The sequence below is a fragment of the Trifolium pratense genome, linkage group LG5 (assembly GCF_020283565.1).
Source record: "Trifolium pratense cultivar HEN17-A07 linkage group LG5, ARS_RC_1.1, whole genome shotgun sequence".
NCBI lineage: Eukaryota > Viridiplantae > Streptophyta > Magnoliopsida > Fabales > Fabaceae > Trifolium > Trifolium pratense.
Window position 1 is genome coordinate 54,356,813 of NC_060063.1, and position 19,133 is coordinate 54,375,945.

General features: G+C 32.0%; 2 protein-coding genes across 4 annotated transcripts; both read right to left on the reverse strand.

Annotated features, from left to right (window-relative positions):
- Window positions 1-248: 248 nt before the first annotated feature.
- LOC123883223 (putative disease resistance protein RGA1) lies at window positions 249-4,239 on the reverse strand. Of its 2 annotated transcripts, none has more exons than XM_045931965.1 (3): window positions 4,057-4,238; window positions 1,108-3,938; window positions 249-628 (listed from the first exon to the last, which is right to left on the reverse strand). In XM_045931965.1, exons 1-2 carry the CDS (start codon window positions 4,086-4,088, stop codon window positions 1,118-1,120), a joined length of 2,853 nt encoding a protein of 950 aa, XP_045787921.1. In that variant the 5' UTR covers window positions 4,089-4,238; the 3' UTR covers window positions 249-628; window positions 1,108-1,117. The 2 variants fall into 2 exon arrangements, with proteins under 2 accessions (XP_045787921.1, XP_045787922.1); XM_045931966.1 differs by having other exon boundaries at window positions 252-625; window positions 4,057-4,239.
- LOC123883225 (putative disease resistance protein RGA4) lies at window positions 288-18,184 on the reverse strand. 2 transcript variants are annotated; one of them, XR_006800130.1, is made up of 4 exons: window positions 17,970-18,184; window positions 15,034-17,852; window positions 14,334-14,582; window positions 288-391 (listed from the first exon to the last, which is right to left on the reverse strand). XR_006800130.1 is itself a non-coding variant. In XM_045931967.1 (3 exons), exons 1-2 carry the CDS (start codon window positions 17,999-18,001, stop codon window positions 15,038-15,040), a joined length of 2,847 nt encoding a protein of 948 aa, XP_045787923.1. In that variant the 5' UTR covers window positions 18,002-18,184; the 3' UTR covers window positions 14,188-14,582; window positions 15,034-15,037. The 2 variants fall into 2 exon arrangements, 1 of the variants encoding a protein (XP_045787923.1); XM_045931967.1 differs by lacking the exon at window positions 288-391 and having other exon boundaries at window positions 14,188-14,582.
- Window positions 18,185-19,133: the final 949 nt, after the last annotated feature.

The window sequence follows — 19,133 nt, forward strand, 5'->3', positions numbered from 1 at the left end:
AGAAAAATAACAAAGATAAAACTCATGTCCATCCACCATGATCAATTTCCAAATCCACCGTCCTTTAAAAATTTGCATTCAAAATAAGAAATTATTATAACATAACATGGATTCCAACTATTCACCAATTACAACACAATACAAGAAGATCATTCATGGAAAAGTTGTGGAACAGATCAATCAGCCTCAATTTTTTTATAAAAGTGAAAGAATTAAGACATCTCAACTACGTTGACAAGCCACTTAATAAACACTCAAATGAAATATATTAAATAAAAATAAAATAAGAAGAATACAAATGAGCCTTAGGGGGACTAGACCAAAACCCAAGGTGTGAGAAACTTTCTGCCTCGTTAAAAACCTTACCAAGTAAAACCCAGTGGGATAAAACCTTGGTGAAAGGAAAAAGAGTGCAGAGATAAGACATGATTTCAAATCAACAAAACACATACAAAAATAAACCTAACCTATTACGATTAAAATCATTCCAATAGAGCTAAACAAGTTATTCTACAAAATAAAACTAGTAGTACACATAAGTTTCCATCAAACAGCCTTCTTCAAGCATCTCCTCCATGCATCCATTTCTTTTATTGAGCAAGCTAGCTAGCTTGTACACATAACTCTTCTACGTCCACAAAATAACTTAAAATCAGTGTCTGATACTTCATACATAAATTGGAATATATATAATTTTCTAGAGTATAAGAAAAAAATGGTATGCAAATTAGTTGCACTAAAGGTAAGAGAAGAAGAAAAAGTGGAAAGAAGATATTAACTGAATTGATTAATGATCTGTCTTTTATACATTAAAAAAAATTAAATGATTAATTAAATCATAACATAATATGCATGAGAGATCCGTCCCATTTTCTATGGCCAAAAGAAAAGTTTTCTGTTCCTTCCATTTTCACACATGTTAAAATAACAATTTCAAAATTTACTTTAAACTTGAAACTACAAACGAGAAAGTTTAAATAAGTGAAGAAAATAAATTGCAAGTATTAGTGGAAAAACAAAAAATTAAAAAGCACTTCAAGGTTTAAATTGTGAAAACTAAAGAATAGAGACCAAAAGCTAAAGAATAGTAGTTGTATATATGGGTACCTTTCTAATTCTAATCACTTTTGATGATTATGTTTGGGATGTGTGCAATTCTAGCCCGAGTTGCACTTGTTTCTTTCTGACATTCTTCAATTAAGAGTCGACATCTAATGATTTCCAAGGTATGTAAGTTGGTAAGACGTGTCATTCCTTCAGGTAGCAATGTCAATTGATCGCAATCCTCTATCGTGATATGCTGAAGTGATGAGATTTTGCATATCCAATCTGGCAATGCCTTTATTCGGTTACAATAGTGAAATTGAATATTTCGCAATGAAGGAAGATAGTTGAAGTCTTCCTTAAACAACCAGATTTCAATTGCTTGAAATTGTTGACCGGTAAAACTCACAAATTCAAGATTCTGGAGAGAAGTAAGATTTTGCCACCAATATTGTGAGACGTTTTTCAAATCCACATTAATTTGCAAGGAAAGAGGAGTGCAACTGAGCGAGCATTGTGACGGTGCTATATTTGGCGTTTCTTCCCATGTAGGCAACACCACTTGCAATGATAATTTCTTAATGTTTGGACAAGTAGGCATGTGAGTCAACATTGGGCACCGACAAATTTCCAAAAAAGACAGACAAGGAAATTGAGGCAACAAAAGATGATGTGATGAAGTGTTAATAACATTGAAATCATCTCCCTTCCTCTTCCATCCCACCAGTTTGTTACAGGTCTTGATCTCTAGTTTATTCAAAGATGGGAAGAATGGCTCATGGGTAGGCACTTCGTAATATATGTACTCCAAATCAAGAAGGCTACTTAAGTAAAGTGACTTCAGGAACGGAAGACCTTCCAAAGGTGGGAGATATTTGAGACCTTTACAAAAAGTAACAGATATTTCAATAATATTTGTAAGAGGAGAAAGCCATTTGGAAAAATTTATATCCCTATGTTGTGGTATGCACAATTTTCCAAATCCAACTGGTGTCTTGTCTCTGAAGGTCCATTGACTAATATAAAGGTATCTCAAGTTGATTAATTTTGAGACAACTTTTGTAGAAAGTACACTTTTTCGATGCAACCACACTTGTATGGTTTGTAAACAAACAAGATTTTCTATGGACTTGTGCAACTTTTTTAGTCTACAATTCAAAGATAATTTAAGAAATCTTAAATGATTCAATTTTTCAATTGAAACATATAGCTCAAGATAATGATTATTGCAAAACTTCAAGACACGCAAGTATTTGAACCTTGAAATAAGTGATTGTTTCTCTCTATCCAATAAATCACCATCATTAGAAGAAAGCACAATCAAAGTTCGCAGCCTACTAGCATCCAAAGATTCCAGCAAATAAAATGCGTCAAATTCAACCCATACATGGACAGGTCTTCCTCGAAATCCTTTTGTGTTATTATCCAAGTAACAACAATCATCACCAGCTACTTGTTTTGCAAGATCATGCATTAAATCGTGCATTTTAAAACCAATTAAATCACCATCTTCATTCCATTTTGCTTCTTGGAAGAATGATTTCATCAAAAAAATATTAACGAATTGATTACCAACATCTTCAATGCATTTCCCTTCCATTGGACAATCAAGATAACCATGTGCCATCCACATTTGAACCAACTCATCCTTCTTGAATTCCCAATCTTTAGGAAACAAAGAGCAATAAGCAAAACATTGTCTTTGTTGAGGCGATAAGTTATTGTAACTCAATTTTAGAACCGGCAAGATGCTATCTCTATCCTCACACAATTTCCAAAAATCACCTCGTAAGACATCATTCCATTCCTTTTCTTCACTTTTACCCTTTAATATACTTCCCAATGATCTTATTGCTAATGGAACTCCTTTGCACTTTTCTGCTATCTCCTTACCAACTGATTCAATTTTTTGATCCACTTGAATGGTATCATCCCCAAATGCAATCTTCTTTAATAAACTCCAAGATTTTTCTGGAATCAAACCACTCAAAACATATGGATCCTTTACACCCATTCTATGTGCCACTATTGTACTTCGAGTTGTCACTACAACCTTACTACCCCGAGCACCGCACATCAAGTTAGTCCTCAATTTATCCCACTTTTCAGAACTCTCATTCCAAATGTCATCTAGGACTAACAAGTATCTCTTACCATTTAAATTGTCACGAAGCATACTTTGCAAGTTGTCCAATGTTAATGTATCATCAATTTTTTCCTTAGGTAATAATGACTTCAACATGTTCTTCAAAATAGTTTTGACATCAAAGTTATCAGAGACACATACCCACATACTCTTTTCAAACAAATTTTGCACTTTTTCGTCACTATACACCAACTGAGCAAGAGTTGTCTTTCCCATACCACCAATCCCAACAATAGCAACGAAAGAGACATTTGGATCTCCATGTGACTGTCTCAACAAGCTTATAATATTCTCTTTGTCATCATCTCTTCCAATTATTTCTGATTCTTGCACATAAGAACCAGTTTCCCTCCATTCACTGTTAGTTTTCTCAACCGCACTAACATTTAGGTTTAGATTCAATCCAAACATATATTTCTCCACATCATCAAATTTGTTTTGTATTTTTTCAATCTCATGAGCCATGTCTAATTTTTTTAGAGAGTAAGGATGAAGTACCTTTTTTAGTTTGTTTCGATCCCTTTTGTTTATCATATCTTGAATAGCAAATTCATCTAGCAAGTTATCTGCAGGAATAAGCACATCTTTGAGCCTTGTTACTAAGTTTTGTTCAGCATGACTTTGCTCTTGTTTCCCGTCAAGATCAAGCAGCACAGCTTTACAAGTTTCAACATGCTCCTTAAGCCTTTCCAACTCATCCTTAAGACCATTAATCCGTGCAAATTCATGTAAGGCAGCAGATCCCAAGCTATATATATTGTAAAGAAAATTTTCAGCAAACCATATTATTATTATAATAAACAATTATGTATGATAATTTTAACTGAAAAAAGATAAAATAGATAAAAGGTTGAAAATGAAGTCACCTTTGAATGAGGCTTGAAGCAAATTCAGCCATCCTTCAACAAGAGAACACAAGGCAAGCAAGCAGATCGGAAGATTGATAAATTTGCAGAGTTTGAGAGTGGTAGAAGTAAAGTATAAAAGTATCCTTACATAATATAAGGACCGAGGGGAGGGACAAAAATATAATGAAATTCTACTTTTTCACTTTATCCTATATACACGTTGCAACACAATTGTCCTATCTTTTGGGGGAGTCCGGGGAAACTCGGGAGAAACAATGAGCCAATGCTCCAGGACCACACAAGAGAGGGAGACGTCATCCCTTTTAAATCTAACATTCTTCCCACACATAGTCGATGTGTGACTTAAACACTCACACTTGAAACCCAACACTATCTACACGTTTCAAAAATTTCTATTAGAATTCGAAAAATCTATACTCAACCACAAAAGCTAACTTGAGAGTTGAGGTTTGCACTACATTTTATAAAGACTATTTATGTCATATCTATAGTCAATGTGGGACTTCTAACACACCCCCTCACGTACAGAACCGAACAAATCAACAACAACGGGTGGTCCAAATATGTGAAGTCTCCACAACAAATGAATTTAGGATAGGCTCTGATAACTCAATGAATATTATCGATAATTATGTCAATGGCCTAATTACATTATTTACATAATAAAATAGTATGACTACTTTGGTATTTATAACCAAATGAATATATTTAAATATAAATCTCTTAATCATAGAGCCTAAAATAACAAACTTAACCAAGTAAATATATTTAAATCTAAATCCTTAATCATAAGGCTCAGAATAACAAACCTAATTATTGAGATGTTTTCTCAACGAATAATAACATAATATTTTATGCATATCTTAAAAGAAATTTTCTATTCTAACAAGTTGAATATCGAATTTTGGTTTAAATATCATATCATCATTTAATATTTGGTTTATTTAAGTGAATCACTTTAAATGATTTTGTATAGAAATATGAATTATTATTTTTTACAAAGAAATATGAATTATTTGAGAGTTGCATAATTTTGTATTATTGACTTAAAATATATATGAGGACATGAATATGGAGCACTTGTTAACTGTGTATGAAATTTAGAATGAGTTCCTTACAAAATATTCATTGGAGATACTCTAAAGAGATAAAACTACAATTAAAATTATATTTAATGTGCATTTTGTGTGAAAATATTACTAATGTGCTTTTTTCTAGGGACTTAGGTGCTTTTTTTTCTTTTTGCTATATAACCCAATGTGAACAAATATTCGTGACCACCAAAATATTATCCACATCTATGATACTTTATTATAAAGAAGAGAAGAAGACATCAGCACATGCAAAAAGATTGAAATCAATCACTATTGTGTACTCCATCCGTCCCAAATTAAAAGGGAAAATAAAAAAATCACACTTATTAAGAAAAAGTAAAATATGAAAATTTGAAGTATGATTTTGTGGGTTTTCCTTGGAATAAATTGCATAGGAAAATGTAAAAATAATTTTTATTAGTTGTTTATTGAGAAAATGAGAGAGAGAAGAAATTAAATGCAATTTGCATTTAATTTTATGAAAATAAGGAAAAAAAACATTCTTGAAAATGATTTTTTCTCTTATAATTTGGGACAAAAAAAATAGCTTTTTATCCCTTATAATTTGGGACGGAGGGAGTACTAAGTTTTCAAAAAAGTCGAAATAAATGTCCACCAAACAATTGTTCCCTTTTAACTTTTAAGACTACTAATTATTGTATTGTAAAAAAAAAAAAGACTACTAATTATTGCACTCCATTCCTCATTATTGTACTTCATTCTCACTTTGAATGATTTTGACTCTCAACACCATTTTTTTTAACTTCCAACAATTCACGTTATTTTCTCTTTTTTCCACCTACTTATTCAATATTCATTCAATTTTTACATTCTTCAATAGTTTTTTCATTCAACATTCTACCCCAGCATTTTCTCTACACCACCACTTTTTATTTCATATTCTTATTTAAATTTATATTTTTATTTTTATGATTACATAAAATTACAATTATCGATTAAAATTAAATTAAAATAATTAATATTTAACGATTTATCTTTTAGTTTTTTGTAATAAAAACAAAATTTATTTAAATAATTTATACGATACAAATCATCTTAACTTAATTTAAAATACAACACACAAGTAACCTAATTAGTACGATACAAATAATTTAAAATGCAATGCAACACACAAGCAACGTAATTAGTACGATACAAATAATTTAAAATGCAATGCAACACAACGTAATTGTTGAGATTTTGATAATTGTTGGGATAATTAGAAAAATTTTGGCTGTTGAAATGGTTATTGGGATCCATTTCACCAAAAAAAAGACTAATACTTCAAGATTAACACTAGTAGGAAGATAATAATAAAATTAATATAGTGAAAAAATCAATTATTTTTTTTCTTTGTCCAAATCAAATGAACCAAGTCTTTATTTATAGACAAAAAAATCATTAATTTTGGTAAAAAAATAAAAAATTATTTCGCGATGAAATAATTGAGTTCAAAGTATTAAATGGATAAAAATCCACCCACCCAATCGCAGCCAGCCACGTGGCCGGATCTTATCAAAAGCTCTTTCTCTCTCCGCGTGAAGAACCAGAACACGCCCCTCTCCGCGCGTGTATTACACGCGCCAAGATCAAGCCAAACAGAACGCGCCAAGTGTCCCCTACGTCAGTTTCAATTGTGTTGAGTTTTCTCAACACTTCTCTCTTCCATGTCATCTTCAACACCTATCTCAACAACCATTGGACCCCTTTTTTCATTGTTGAGTTCAAACTCAACACTCTCATTACTCTTGGTCTTAGAAGTTAGAACAATCGATTTGGGTCCACCCGAGTCACATGCAAATTTGAGCCACAAAATTACAACTCTTTACTTAGGAGGAATATTTGTCTAGCCACAACACTAAAATAAAACATGTTTATTATGCAACATATATTATTTTAAAAATTAAAAGATAAAAAGAATAATTAATATTAAATTATGTGATTAAATGATTTAATTTTTTTTATGTGTGCGCGTCCAAATATATTTTATTTAGAATTGTATACATGTAAAAAGTGCTCCATTATAGAGTTTGATAATTATTTGTCACTAACTTAATTAAAAGCCACATCGACAATTAATTAAACACTTAAATAGCGAAAAATAAATTTGGGTCGTTACACCGCCTCTTCAGGCTAATGTCGAGTATTATTATCACCGTCTCTTCAGGCCGACACCTTCTTCGCAATCTCAGTGAACTCTCTATCTTCGAGGCACCGGATAACAACACTCCATGTTTTATCCATCATCTCGAACATTAAAATTGTTTTCATCTTCACTTTCCACAATTTCAAATTGCTTTCGGAAAGTCCCTCGATATCCCACTTATAAACCATGGTGCTCACTTCAAATTGTTCCTATTGCTCCACCGTGGGCGCCAATTGTTGAATTCGTCAATTAAATCACACCAATGAAAACTTGATGTGTGGAGCAATAGAACGACAACCAATAATTAAGCGGAATAAACAATAATAATAACAACACCGATAAATAATATAAAGGAGAAGAAAGAACGCAATGTTTGTTTACCTAGTTCAGTACAACAATGACCTAGTCTGGGGAGTAGGGTTGGGAATAGGCCAGGCGGCCTACAGGGGCCTTCGGCCTGGCCTATATAAGCCTGGCCTGGCCTGGCCTGGTTTTTAAAAATGCCAGGCTTAGGCTTTGAAAACGGCCTGTTTACATAAATAGGCCAGGCTTAGGCTTATAAAAAGGCCTACGAAGCCTGATAGGCCGGCCTGTTTATAATAATTATTATTTATATAATATTATTATTTATATCTTATAAAAAAAATATTATTTATATAAATATTATTAGCTTTTAATTATTGCGACTTTTTGTAATCGTATTTGTTATTTGATTAGTTTTTAATTATTGTGTTAATCATATTATTAGCTTTTTCTTAATGTTGTAGAAATTATAAAAATTTAAATGTGAACTTTTTAAGGCCTGTTTAGCCTATTTAAAAAAACTATATAGAGAAGTTTTAATGTAACACAGGCTTTTAAACAGGCTACAAGGCCAGACCAGGCTTTTAAAAGGCTCAGGCCAGGCCAAAAAAAAAATCATTTGATAGGCCACAGGCCAGGCTTAGGCCTGAAAAAAAATCGTAGGCCAGGCTCAGCCCTGTCAAGGCCTGGCCTGGCCTGGCCTGTTCCCAACCCTACTGGGGAGAGAGCAGCCCCTCTGTTCCGCTATATCAAAGAGTAATTTTACAAAAGAAATTCAGTTACAAGGAATTAATCCTAATTCTACCCAAAACCTGAATCTCTTCATGTAGCCAAGAGACTCAATTTGATAAGTGTTTCTCAAGGTTTAATCAAATCCCCTTTGCTCAACCCTAGAATCAACCCGAGAGATAACCTCTCTTGTTTTTCTCCAAAACTCTAGCCTTGTGTCGGCGACAAATCCTAATTGATTTCCTACATTTCTACTTCTCTTGAGTTGCTCTCTTGTTTTTCTATGAATAAAACACTCCCTATTTATAGAAAAAAATTTATGCCAAAAATTAGTAACAAATCTATTTTAAAACAAAACAAATCCAAGTCAAAGTGTCCTCCAAGAAAAGTTTTTTTTTTCTCAAAAAATCAACAAACCCGCATAATTTTGCCTGGGGCACAGAAAATTCCGTCTGGGGCAATAATACAGCACCTTGAGAAAAAAACTCATGACTTCTTTTATCGAGATTTCAAAGCATATCCGACAGTACATTTATATCCTTTATTTATTTAAAAATTATAGCAATAGACACTTTCAAAATCTTCACGACAATATGACCGTATATAATACAAGTGATGACCGTATATAATCTTCACAACAATATGACCAATATAATACAATCATTGTCCAATTACACAAGGATTAACGAAGGATCTTTAATCGTTTGGCAATGTATTCTTATTTCTGTAAAATAAAACACATCTTTTTATGGTATCAAGGGTTCAACAACTTGAAATATACTTGAGAGGAGTACTTATGAAATAAAGCACATTGTTTACTTCTTTTTCCTTGGTTAAGTTTTTATCTCAACACTAAGAATATACTTATGAAATAAAACAAATTTATTAGGGTTACAATCTTAAATGTAGGGGTACCATTAACAATGTTCTGAAGAATAAAAGCCAAAACAGCATATGCTCAAGGCCAATCAACTAGGTTCGATGCCAAATAATTTTTTAAAATATGAGTAATTAGCTACAGTAAAAAGTATATCTACTCTTCCCTGTCATTGAGCAAATAATTACAAGATTTTTCACAAAATTGGAAATAATAATAATAGCAATCCAAGGAAAATTTTACATAAAATGTCACAGGACACACTGACTATAATTCTATTGAACTACTAATCTCTGTAAATGATCCAGGAAGACCTCAAAGCTAACATCATCCGTAAAGATAATATCCCCTCCGGGGAGGGAAGCTTCGGTGTTATATGTTGCAGAAGGATTTAACTTTGCTAGTAGAAATCGAGCCTGCACATTGTGCATGAACGCCAAACATATCAGATGTCGAAGAAAAAAAATGGACAAAGTCATCTTAAGCAAAAATAATATGCAAAACGCAAATTCAAAGTATATGAATGGACATTGTGCAACGCACGGGTTTACCCCTAGTATTAATAACATGAAAAATAACAAATGGTGACTTACATGATGATTTTCTTTATTTTAAGGTTTTTAAAACAAAACTTCATTGCCGGCCGATTCCCTTTTTTTATACAAGTACTAATTCAAAGTTGTATAAACTAATCACATGCTTAATTTTTGTTTGACTAAAATCATATGCTTAGTTTTAGCCGATTCCCTTATTTTAAAATCAGGCAACATGACTGTATTAGCAAAGGAAGGGATTGTGTCAAATATTCTACACTCAAACTTCCATGAGGCTCAAATTTCCAAGACCACGAGTCTACAACCCCTAGTCTTGGAGCCTCGGTCATCACTTCTCGAAGCTCCTCTCCTCCAACAACTGGCGATCCTGAATAGACAACTCAGTTGCCCACCCAAAATCCCAAACCCACACTCTCTGCCCGATCCAATGTTCCTTTAAGCTACCTCTTCAATCACCTTGCTTTGGAGCGCGAGGAATGGACGGCGGCTGGTGGGGGAGGGATTTGGTTTTTAGGGAAAATGGAGAGATAAGAGTTTTGAAGGATTTGCGTTTCTAACTCCACCACCTTGTCTTATTGGAAAGTGGATGTTCATGATACCTTAATTAGGATTAAGTTCAAAAGTCACCATTTACCCACCATAACTGAGTCTCAATTTATTTCGTAAATACTGATTGAAAAGTGTTTGAAATACACAACTAAGATAGCTAATTGTTACTAAGATAATATGACTTTGGCAATTTTAGGAGCTAGCTGGTGTATGATTGGAATTTGGATATATTAGAATCATAGGAAACAGTTTGATTCTTTATGTTTGTCCTTGTGGATGCATTTATTCAGATCAAAATTCAAGAATGTTAAGTAGTACTCGTAAACACATCGATCCCTTTCCATTATAAGCAGACTGAAGAAAGAGAAAAGCAGGTTCCTCGATTGTCACAACAACAGATATGTGATTTGCAAAGAATACTTCTGAGTTCTGAGACTGGTCACAGACTGAAGTTTAAAGTTCTTCGTTTTTATAACATAACAAGAGAGCATGAACAAGGCTTTTTTTTTTTTAATGGCAAATTTGTAGTATATATACAATGTTATGTTAGTATTTCTTCTTGCCAAACCCTATACCTCCAACTCTTAACTCAACTAGTTTAACCCGTTGAGCTACCCATCCCACACCAGCATGAACAAGGCCTGATAAACTGAAAACAAATGCCCAACTTCAGCCTAGTAAAACTTTGTAGAATCTGAAAACACATACTTTTCTTAAACAGACAGTAAACCATATCAAATGACAAACTCATCGGTGAGAATGAGAAAGAAAAGCAGGTCCACTACGGATATATGCCATATAAACAAAGTAATACTGGCAAATAATACTTCTGTGAATATTGATTCTTTATGTCAATGTAGTTGTTGCAAGCTTATAGGAAAAATTACATAACATGGATTCAAAATCCACTGTCCTTTGAAAGGTTGGATTCAAAATACAAAATTATTACACATAATTGGAATTACAACTATCCACCAATTAGAACACAACACAAAGAAGATCATTCATGGAAAAGTTGCAGAACAGATCAATCAGTCTCTTAGCTTCTAGCACAATATTAACATTAACAACACAAGGAAAATATTCATCATAAATAATTCAGAAAATCACCAAGTCACATATGTCTTCTATGTCTACAAAATTACTTAAATCAGTACCTGATAGTCCATACATTTTTTTTTGAACTTGGAATATCTGATTTTGTAGAGTATAAGGAAAAAAATTTGGCCAAAAAAAAAAAATTTCAACGGTCCAATCAACTATATATCCCTTACCAAAAAACCAACTATAAATATCCAACCACTTGTAAAAAAAAATCCAACCACCAATTAAATGCGCAAAGAAAAATTATTCTCACGAAAACTCACCGTTCTTTTTTTCATATTTTTATTGTTAAATCATACGGATGAACATCATTCTCATAAGTAAAATAGAGAGCTTATTTAATGAATATATATAAAATATTGATAAAAGAATGAGTAAAATGTACGATGGAGTAGTTTATTTAATTTATAGGACCATTTGGACTTTGGAGTAATTAACTCCCTAACTAACGTTCTAATCTCCTAACCAACTTGGTAACCCATCAATTCACTATAATTGATTAACTAGGAATCTACTCCCTCCAGACACAAATATGAGAAAAAATTAACCATTTACACGGTGTTTAAGAAATTTAGTTAAGTGTAGTTAATTTTCTTGATTTAATGCAAAATATGAGTTGAGTTTACTATATTACCCTTTAAAAAGTGATTTATGCCTTGAAAATCACATAAACTTTTGAAAAGTGAAATGATTAAATAAGGGTATATTATGAATAGTAGTATTAATTAGTTTAAAAGTATTAATTAGTTTGTGTTCAAAATTTGAAGTTTTTTTTTTTAATTTAATTTATATGCACCGTCGGTGTAAAGTTATTTTGCACATGTGTTCAATAATATACCGACAGATCATGATGTGTCACATTCATTAAATGATGTGGCAACGTGTCATTGGATGTATGTGTAAAACAAAATTACACCGACGGTGCACAACAATTAAACTTTTTTTTTCTTCTTATATTTGTGTCCGGAGAGAGTATATTCTTAACGTTTTATTCTTCTTTTCAAGTAGCCTATTAGTTAAAAATTTCACCTTCAAAATAAATAAATGCACCTTCAAAATGAATAAGTGGAATGACCCAAACTCTACGTGGTTATGCCAAAGCAGCTGAGATTATAATTTTTTATATATATATATATATATATATATATATATATATATATATATATATATATATATATATATAAATGACAGGATACATACCCAAACGGGACTTGTTTTCATTATCTCTAACTGTGTCCATTAATTATCCTACCACACCCACTCACCAATCGTACAAACACGATTATAGTGAAAAGTCAGCACCATTTTTTTTGTAGTGTATTTTTTTTTTGACTCAAAAAAAAAAAAAAAAAAAAAAAAAAATAAGTGTAGAATTTTATAGTGTATTAGTATCTCTGTATTCTGTCCATTAATTTTCCAACTACAACAATTAATTTTATACGATAATTTTCAACAACCAACGTAACAAATATTTTGTCACATACATAAGTGTAGAATTTTTATTAACATCAACATCAACTACTCCATCTATTCTTAATTATAGGATTTTTTATAAAAATAATAAATTATTATTATTTATATATATATATATATATATATATATATATAAGATCCTCTATAATTTTTTAGATGTATTTCTCACTTTTTTGAAAATATATCTTTTATGAATACTACAAATTTATATTGGAGAATTCATTGTTCATTAATGAAGCTTTTCTCTCTATTGTGTTTTTTGTTACATCTCATGACATTGTTAATCAAATAAGTGTTGCTTGCTGGCCAATTTTTTAAGTGCACCTTTGGGAAAATGGAAAGGATAAAAATAACAAAATGAACAAAGTAGGATTCAAACCATATAACTTTCATTCCTTTTGATAGCACTATTAATATTGAGCCAATGATAATTCGTTGTTATTTCTTGTGGAATATATATTATGAAAAAAATTTGGAGGCCTTATTTAAAGGCACAAAAATTGAGTCTGGGACTACATCCAGCTAAAAACTACTAGATGTTTTCTCTTTAGGCCCCCCATGGTTCTTTTTCCCCCTGGATTTTACTGTTTTGCCCTTTAATAAAAACTTCGGTTGCTAAGAATCGAATTTTTTTTGCCTTGAAAAAAAATTTCGGTTTCTGTTAACCGAATTTTCCTTTAATTTGAACTAGAAAAAATACATGTGGAACAGGCTGAGATACAATGATCCAGAATAAAATTTCAAAAGCTGCAGAAAATATACAGCACTCAATCCTGAAATCAAATCCACATTAGAGCAATTTTTAGTTGGGCACAACTTCAATTAAAATTAAAATATATTTTAAGTGCGTACACATGTATAAGGAAAAAAAAATGTTACTATAATAATTTAGTCATATCATCTAAATTATTTTATCTTTTGAATTTTTGAATTTATGTATATCTAACACATTTTATTTAGCGTTGTGTGGTGCCATCCATCTAACTTTGGTTAGATATACAAATCAGACAAAAAAAACACTAGTAACTATGAGCTTGTTATCAAGGTTAAAATTTCAGAAATAGAAAAATAACAAAGATAAAACTCATGTCCATCCACCATGATCAATTTCCAAATCCACCGTCCTTTAAAAATTTGCATTCAAAATAAGAAATTATTATAACATAACATGGATTCCAACTATTCACCAATTAGAACACAACACAAGAAGAAAAGTTGTAAATCAGATCAATCAACCTCAATTTTTTTTATAAAAGTGAAAGAATTAAGAAATCTCAACTACGTTGACAAATCACTTAATAAACACTCAAATGAAATATATTAAATAAAAATAAAATAAGAAGAATACAAATGAACCTTAGGGGGACCAGACCAAAACCCAAGGTGCGAGAGAAACTCTCTGTCTCATTAAAAACGTTACCAAGTAAAACCCAGTGGGATAAAACCTTGGTGAAGGGAAAAAGAGTACAGAGATAAGACATGATTTCAAACATAAACAATCAAATCAACAAAACACATACAAAAATAAACCTAACCTATTACGATTAAAATCATTCCAATAGAGCTAAACAAGTTATTCTACAAAATAAAACTAGTAGTACACATAACTTTCCATCAAATAGCCTTTCAAGCATCTCCTCCATGCATCCATTTCTTTTATTGAGCAAGCTAGCTAGCTTGTACACATAACTCTTCTACGTCCACAAAATAACTTAAATCAGTATCTGATAGTTCATACATAAATTGGAATATATAATTTTCTAGAGTATAAGAAAAAAGTGGTATGCAAATTAGTTGCACTAAAGGTAAGAGAAGAAGAAAAAGTGGAAAGAAGATATTAACTGAATTGATTAATGATCTGTCTTTTATACATTAAAAAAATAATTAAATGATTAATTAAATCATAACATAATATGCATGAGAGATTCGTCCCATTTTCTATGGCCAAAAGAATTTTCTTTTGTTCCTTCCATTTTCACACATGATAAAATAACAATTTAAAAATTTACTTTAAACTTGAAACTACAAACGAGAAAGCTTAAATAAGTGAAGAAAATAAATTGCAAGTATTAGTGGAAAAACAAAAAATTAAAAAGCATTTCAAGGTTTAAATTGCAAAAACTAAAGAATAGTATATATGGGTACCTTTCTAATAATAATCACTTTTGATGATTATGTTTGGGATGTGTGCAATTGTAGGCCGAGTTGTACTTGTTTCTTTCCGACATTCTTCAATTAAGAGTGGACATCTAATGATTTCTAAGGTATGTAAGTTGGTAAGACGTGTCATTCCTTCAGGCAGCAATGTCAATTCGCTGCAATAGCTTATCTTGATGTGCTGAAGTGATGAGATTTTGCATATCCAATCTGGCAATGCCTTTACGCGGTAACAATTGTAAAATACAATATTTCGCAATGAAGGAAGATAGTTGAAGTCTTCCATAAACCAGATTTCAATTGCTTGAAAATGTTGATCGGTAAAAAACGCAAATTGAAGATTCTCAAGAGAAGTAAGATTTTGCCACCAATATTGTGAGACGTTTTTCAAATCCACATTAATTTGCAAGGAAAGAGGAGTGCAACTGAGCGACCATTGTGACAGTGCTATATTTGGCGTTTCTTCCCATGTGTCCACTTGCAATGATAATTTCTTAATTTTTGGACAAGTAGGCATGTGAGTCAACATTGGGCACCGAAGAATTTCCAAAAAAGATAGACAAGGAAATTGAGGCAAGAAAAGATGATGTGTAGTGTTAATATCATTGAAATCATCTCCCTTCCTCTTCCATCCCACCAGTTTGCTACACTTCCAGATAGTTAGTTTATTCAAAGATGGGAAGAATGGCTCATGGATAGGCAATTCGTAATATATGTACTCCAAATCATGAAGCCAACTTAAGTAAAGTGACTTCAGGAACGGAAGACCTTCCAAAGGCGGGAGATATTTGAAACCTCCACAACAATCAAGAGATATTTCAATAATATTTGCGAGAGGAGAAAGCCATTTGGAAAAATTTACACCCACATGTTGTGGTATGCACAATTTTCCAAATCCAACTGGTGTCTTGTATCTGAAGGTCCATTGACTAATATAAAGGTATCTCAAGTTGATTAATTTTGAGACAACTTTTGTAGAAAGTACAATTTTTGGATCCAAACTCACTTGTATGGTTTGTAAACAAACAAGATTTCCTATGGACTTGTGAAACTTTTCTAGGGTATAACAGATAGGTAATTTAAGAAATCTTAAATGATTCAATTTTTCAATTGAAACATATAGCTCAAGATTACGATTATCGCACAACTTCAAGACACGCAAGTATTTGAACCTTGAAATAAGTGATTGTTTCTCTCTATCGAATAAAACATCATCATTAAAAGAAAACACAATCAAAGTTCGCAGCCTACTAGCATCCAAAGATTCCAGCAAATAAAATGTGTCAAATTCAACCCATACATGGACAGGTCTTCCTCGAAATCCTTTTGTGTTATTATCCAAGTAACAACAATCATCACCAGCTACTTGTTTTGCAAGATCATGCATTAAATCGTGCATTTTAAAACCAATTAAATCACCATCTTCATTCCATTTTGGTTCTTGGAAGAATGATTTCATCAAAAAAATATTAACGAATTGATTACCAACATCTTCAATGCATTTCCCTTCCACTGGACAATCAAGATAACCATGTGCCATCCACATTTGAACCAACTCATCCTTCTCGAATTCCCAATCCTTAGGAAACAAAGAGCAATAAGCAAAACATTGTCTTTGTTGAGGCGATAAGTTATTGTAACTCAATTTTAGAACCGGCAAGATGCTATCTCTATCCTCACACAATTTCCAAAAATCACCTCGTAAGACATCATTCCATTCCTTTTCTTCACTTTTACCCTGTAATATACTTCCCAATGATCTAATTGCTAATGGAACTCCTTTGCACTTTTCTGCTATCTCCTTACCAACTGATTCAATTTTTTGATCCACTCGAATGGTGTCATCCCCAAATGCAATCTTCTTTAATAAACCCCAAGATTTTTCTGGAATCAAACCACTCAAAACATATGGATCCTTTACACCCATTCTATGTGCCACTATTGTACTTCGAGTTGTCACTACAACCTTACTGCCCCGAGCACCACACATCAAGTAAGTCCTCAATTTATCCCACTTTTCAGAACTCTCATTCCAAATGTCATCTAGGACTAACAAGTATCTCTTACCATTTAAATTGTCACGAAGCATACTTTGCAAGTTGTCCAATGTTAATGTATCATCAATTTTTTCCTTAGGTAATAATGACTTCAACATGTTCTTCAAAATAGTTTTGACATCAAAGTTATCAGAGACACATACCCACATACTCTTTTCAAACAAATTTTGCACTTTTTCGTCACTATACACCAACTGAGCAAGAGTTGTCTTTCCCATACCACCAATCCCAACAACAGCAACGAAAGAGACATTTGGATCTCCATGTGACTGTCTCAACAAGCTTATAATATTCTCTTTGTCATCATCTCTTCCAATTATTTCTGATTCTAGCACATAAGAACCAGTTTCCCTCCATTCACTGTTAGTTTTCTCAACCACCCCAACTTTTGTGTTTAGATTCAATCCAGGCATAATTTTCAGCACATCATCAAATTTTTTTTGTATTTTTTCAATCTCATGAGCCATGTCTAATTTTTTTAGAGAGTAAGGATGAAGTACCTTTTTTAGTTTGTTTCGATCCCTTTTGTTTATCATATCTTGAATAGCAAATTCATCTAGCAAGTTATCTGCAGGAATAAGCACATCTTTGAGCCTTGTTACTAAGTTTTGTTCAGCATGACTTTGCTCTTGTTTCCCGTCAAGATCAAGCAGCACAGCTTTACAAGTTTCAACATGCTCCTTAAGCCTTTCCAACTCATCCTTAAGACCATTAATCCGTGCAAATTCATGTAAGGCAGCAGATCCCAAGCTATATATATTGTAAAGAAAATTTTCAGCAAACCATATTATTATTATAATAAACAATTATGTATGATAATTTTAACTGAAAAAAGATAAAATAGATAAAAGGTTGAAATGAAGTCACCTTTGAATGAGGCTTGAAGCAAATTCAGCCATCCTTCAACAAGAGAACACAAGGCAAGCAAGCAGATCGGAAGATTGAAAAATTTGCAGAGTTTGAGAGTGGTAGAAGTAAAGTAAAAAAGTATCCTTACATAATATAAGGACCGAGGGGAGGGACAAAAATATAATGAAATTCTACTTTTTCACTTTATCCTATCTACACGTTGCAACACAATTGTCCTATCTTTTGGGGGAGATCGGGGGTGTCGGTAGAAACAATGAGTCAATGCTCCAGGACCACACAAGAGAGGGAGACGTCACATCCCAATCCAAAACCTTAAAGTGTTAGGTTAATGGGTCACCTATCTTATAAATCCAACATTCTTCTCACACATAGTCGATGTGAGACTTAAACACTCACACTTGAAACCCAACACTATCTACACGTTTCAAAAATTTCTATTAGAATTCGAAAAACATATACTCAACCATAAAAGGTAGCTTGAGAGTTGAGGTTTGCACTACACTTTATAAAGGCTATTTATGTCATATCTCTAGTCAATGTGAGACTTCTAACACACTCCCTCACGTTCAGAACCGAACAAATCAACAACAACAGGTAGTCCAAATATGTGAAGTCTTCACAACAAATGCATCTAGGATAGACTCTGATAACTCAATAAATATTATCGATAATTATGTCAATGACCTAATTACATTATTTACATAATAAAATAGTATGACTACTTTGGTATTTATAACCAAATGAATATATTTAAATATAAATCCCTTAATCATAGGGACTAAAGCAACAAACTTAACCAAGTAAATATATTTAAATCTAAATCCCTTAATCATAAGGCTCAGAAAAACAAACCTAATTATACAGATATTTTCTCAACGAATAATAACATAATATTTTATGCATATCTTAAAAGATATTTTCTATTCTAACAAGTTGAATATCGAATTTTGGTTTAAATATCATATCATCATTTAATATTGGTTTATTTAAGTGAATCACTTTAAATGATTTTGTATAGAAATATGAATTATTATTTTTTACAAAGAAATATGAATTATTTGTGAGTTGCATAATTTTGTATTATTGACTTAAAATATATATGAGGACATGAATATGGAGCACTTGTTAACTGTGTATGAAATTTAGAATGAGTTCCTTACA

Coding starts and splice junctions, on each gene's coding strand:
- LOC123883223 (XM_045931965.1), bottom strand. CDS start 4,088: ATGGCTGAATTTGCTTCAAGCCTCATTCAAAG. Junction 3,939..4,056: donor GCTTCAAGCCTCATTCAAAG/GTGACTTCATTT, acceptor CAATATATATAG/CTTGGGATCTGCTGCCTTAC.
- LOC123883225 (XM_045931967.1), bottom strand. CDS start 18,001: ATGGCTGAATTTGCTTCAAGCCTCATTCAAAG. Junction 17,853..17,969: donor GCTTCAAGCCTCATTCAAAG/GTGACTTCATTT, acceptor CAATATATATAG/CTTGGGATCTGCTGCCTTAC.